The sequence below is a fragment of the Austrofundulus limnaeus genome, unplaced genomic scaffold, assembly GCF_001266775.1.
Source record: "Austrofundulus limnaeus strain Quisiro unplaced genomic scaffold, Austrofundulus_limnaeus-1.0 Scaffold539, whole genome shotgun sequence".
In the NCBI taxonomy this organism is placed as follows: domain Eukaryota; kingdom Metazoa; phylum Chordata; class Actinopteri; order Cyprinodontiformes; family Rivulidae; genus Austrofundulus; species Austrofundulus limnaeus.
The window spans coordinates 36523-38615 of NW_013952941.1; the positions used below are offsets into that span (position 1 = coordinate 36523).

At 38.3% G+C, this 2093-nt stretch overlaps 1 protein-coding gene across 1 annotated transcript in view; it reads right to left on the reverse strand.

Moving 5' to 3' along the window:
- Positions 1 to 1805, reverse strand: part of LOC106530622 (anoctamin-4) — a gene marked incomplete at its 5' end in the record, with an annotated part of 26356 nt that extends 24551 nt beyond the window's left edge. Inside the window, 1 exon segment of the mRNA XM_014026277.1 lies at positions 1665 to 1805. Coding sequence (XP_013881731.1) covers positions 1665 to 1805 — 141 coding nt within the window.
- Positions 1806 to 2093: the final 288 nt, after the last annotated feature.

The window sequence follows — 2093 nt, forward strand, 5'->3', positions numbered from 1 at the left end:
GGTTTAGATCATTTCTTATGAATTATATATTTTTCTGGTATAAGTCTGCTGTTTTACATGATTGTGGAATGAAATTAACATAGTTATTAATTTATTGTAAAAACATGACAGATAATCTGTGAAACAGATCCAGTTCAGCTGCTGTTTATCTGTTTCTATAGTGGATGTGAGCTGTTGCCCTGTTAGGTCTGTTTCTACTCCTCCATGTTGTCACAGACACTACCAGTGGACGGGATGGGCAAAGCTTAGTCTAGTGTTCTTATTCAAGTCTATGTTTGCTTATAGTAATGGTGTTTTCCATCTGGCCACATTTTGGCTGCTAAAACTTCAGATTTTGTTAGTAAATAGTTTAAAGAACTAAAGTCAGTCAGTGGAACTGTACTGTGGCTGTCAGTAATTATGTGTTTTAGCCACTAAGGAGAGGTGTGATTTAATAAGAGAGGGTAATAAATCACTCAATAGACCTCCAAAAAAGGTGTCCCCTCACTTCTGAGATGATGGTTACGCCCTTGAGTGAAGGCACCAGCAAAATGTCTGGTTTTCTCCTYCTTTTGTTAAACTGTCTGTTGGAGCTCTTGCAGAGAGGCTGCCTGTCACTGTGAACGTGAGTTGAGATCTTCTCCTCATTGGTCAGTCCACACGAGGTGGGTCAGGTGACTGAGAGGGTTGTGTAACGTCAAGTTTTGCRTTTGTGTAAATGGAGGACACTTCCCTCGATCTCAGTGTAGTGGTTCATGTTTACCAGGTTATACTGATGTGTTTTGTTTTCATAGCATCATGTGATGGAGTGTCCTTGACAAGAGGACATAGTGTATTTGTAGTTCTATGAGCATTTGTACATCAAAATACACTTAGAATTTGAGGTATTGAGTATATTTACTATACATTGCAATAATTTACTCTGTATTTAACAGACTGGTAATCCTGGGGTCGTGATAATGGGGCCCTTGAATATTGTTGCCCAGGGTACTGCAAAGTGTTAATCCGGCCCTGCTGATCCCCCATAGTTGTCTCCTTAGCTTCTGGGAAAGCTGGGCTAACTGAGCTGGCAGCCATGTCCTGCTCTGACTTGTTGGCTTGATGTTTTTTAGGCATTTTGTCCATGAACTGGACTAGTTGTCTTCTGATATGCTCTTACTCACTAACGTGTAACAATACTGCAAAGTTTCTGAAGAGTATTATAAATGGAATGGCTCCAGTGCGGAGCTCACAAACTCACGTCCTCACATGGCGCTGCCTCAACCGGAAGTCTCAAATCAATGGTAGTTTAAAGATTTATCTGCAGCAGGTAAGGTATTATTTCTTCATATTATTTCCATAGAACCCAAAAGAACCAAACATGCTTCTTTAATATCACAGAAACTTATTATTTATTTAAAATCTTAAATCCACAGACTCCACGTTTGTTATTTATTAAAAATTTAAGTTTCTTATCTGAAGGTAAGTTTAAAATGAAAACTAATAATAGAAATGTGTTAAACTAAATATAGCTTAACCCCCCCTCCAAAAAAACACTATAATTACTAAACAATAAAACAAACACTACACATCACAGAATGTGGTGACTATTTAGGCATAGATTTCTTATTTTAAGGAGAATGAAAAGTTAAAGAGGTGAGTTTAAAAAAAATGCAAGTTCCATTTATTTTCTTCCACAAACTTACCATAAAGAATATTCCAGATGCTGAGACCAGAAGGCGGCTGTATTTGTCAGAGAAGGCCTGGTGAGGCTCAGGTTTTCCTGATATGGGGTTCATCCTCTCCTTCTTGGAGTATTTGGCTTCAAACTGGGGTCGTATTTCATCCTGAAACCCAGGAAGTAATATTAGACAAGATTATTCAGTTGTGTTGGGTTTAATAAAGGTAAATTCACAACAAACTGTCAAACACATAGACAGAGGAGTGACAAAGCAATTTTTCCACCACCAGTCACAATGGCGGAGCTAGGGGCTGCCTAATGGTGGTCTTGTCCACCGTATAATAATCTTTGGCCACTGCAATCATTTGAGGAAACTATACTTTTAAGCAAATAAATACTAAAAACCATAGTTTCCTCAAATGATAGTCGTGGCCAAAGATTATTATACGGTGGA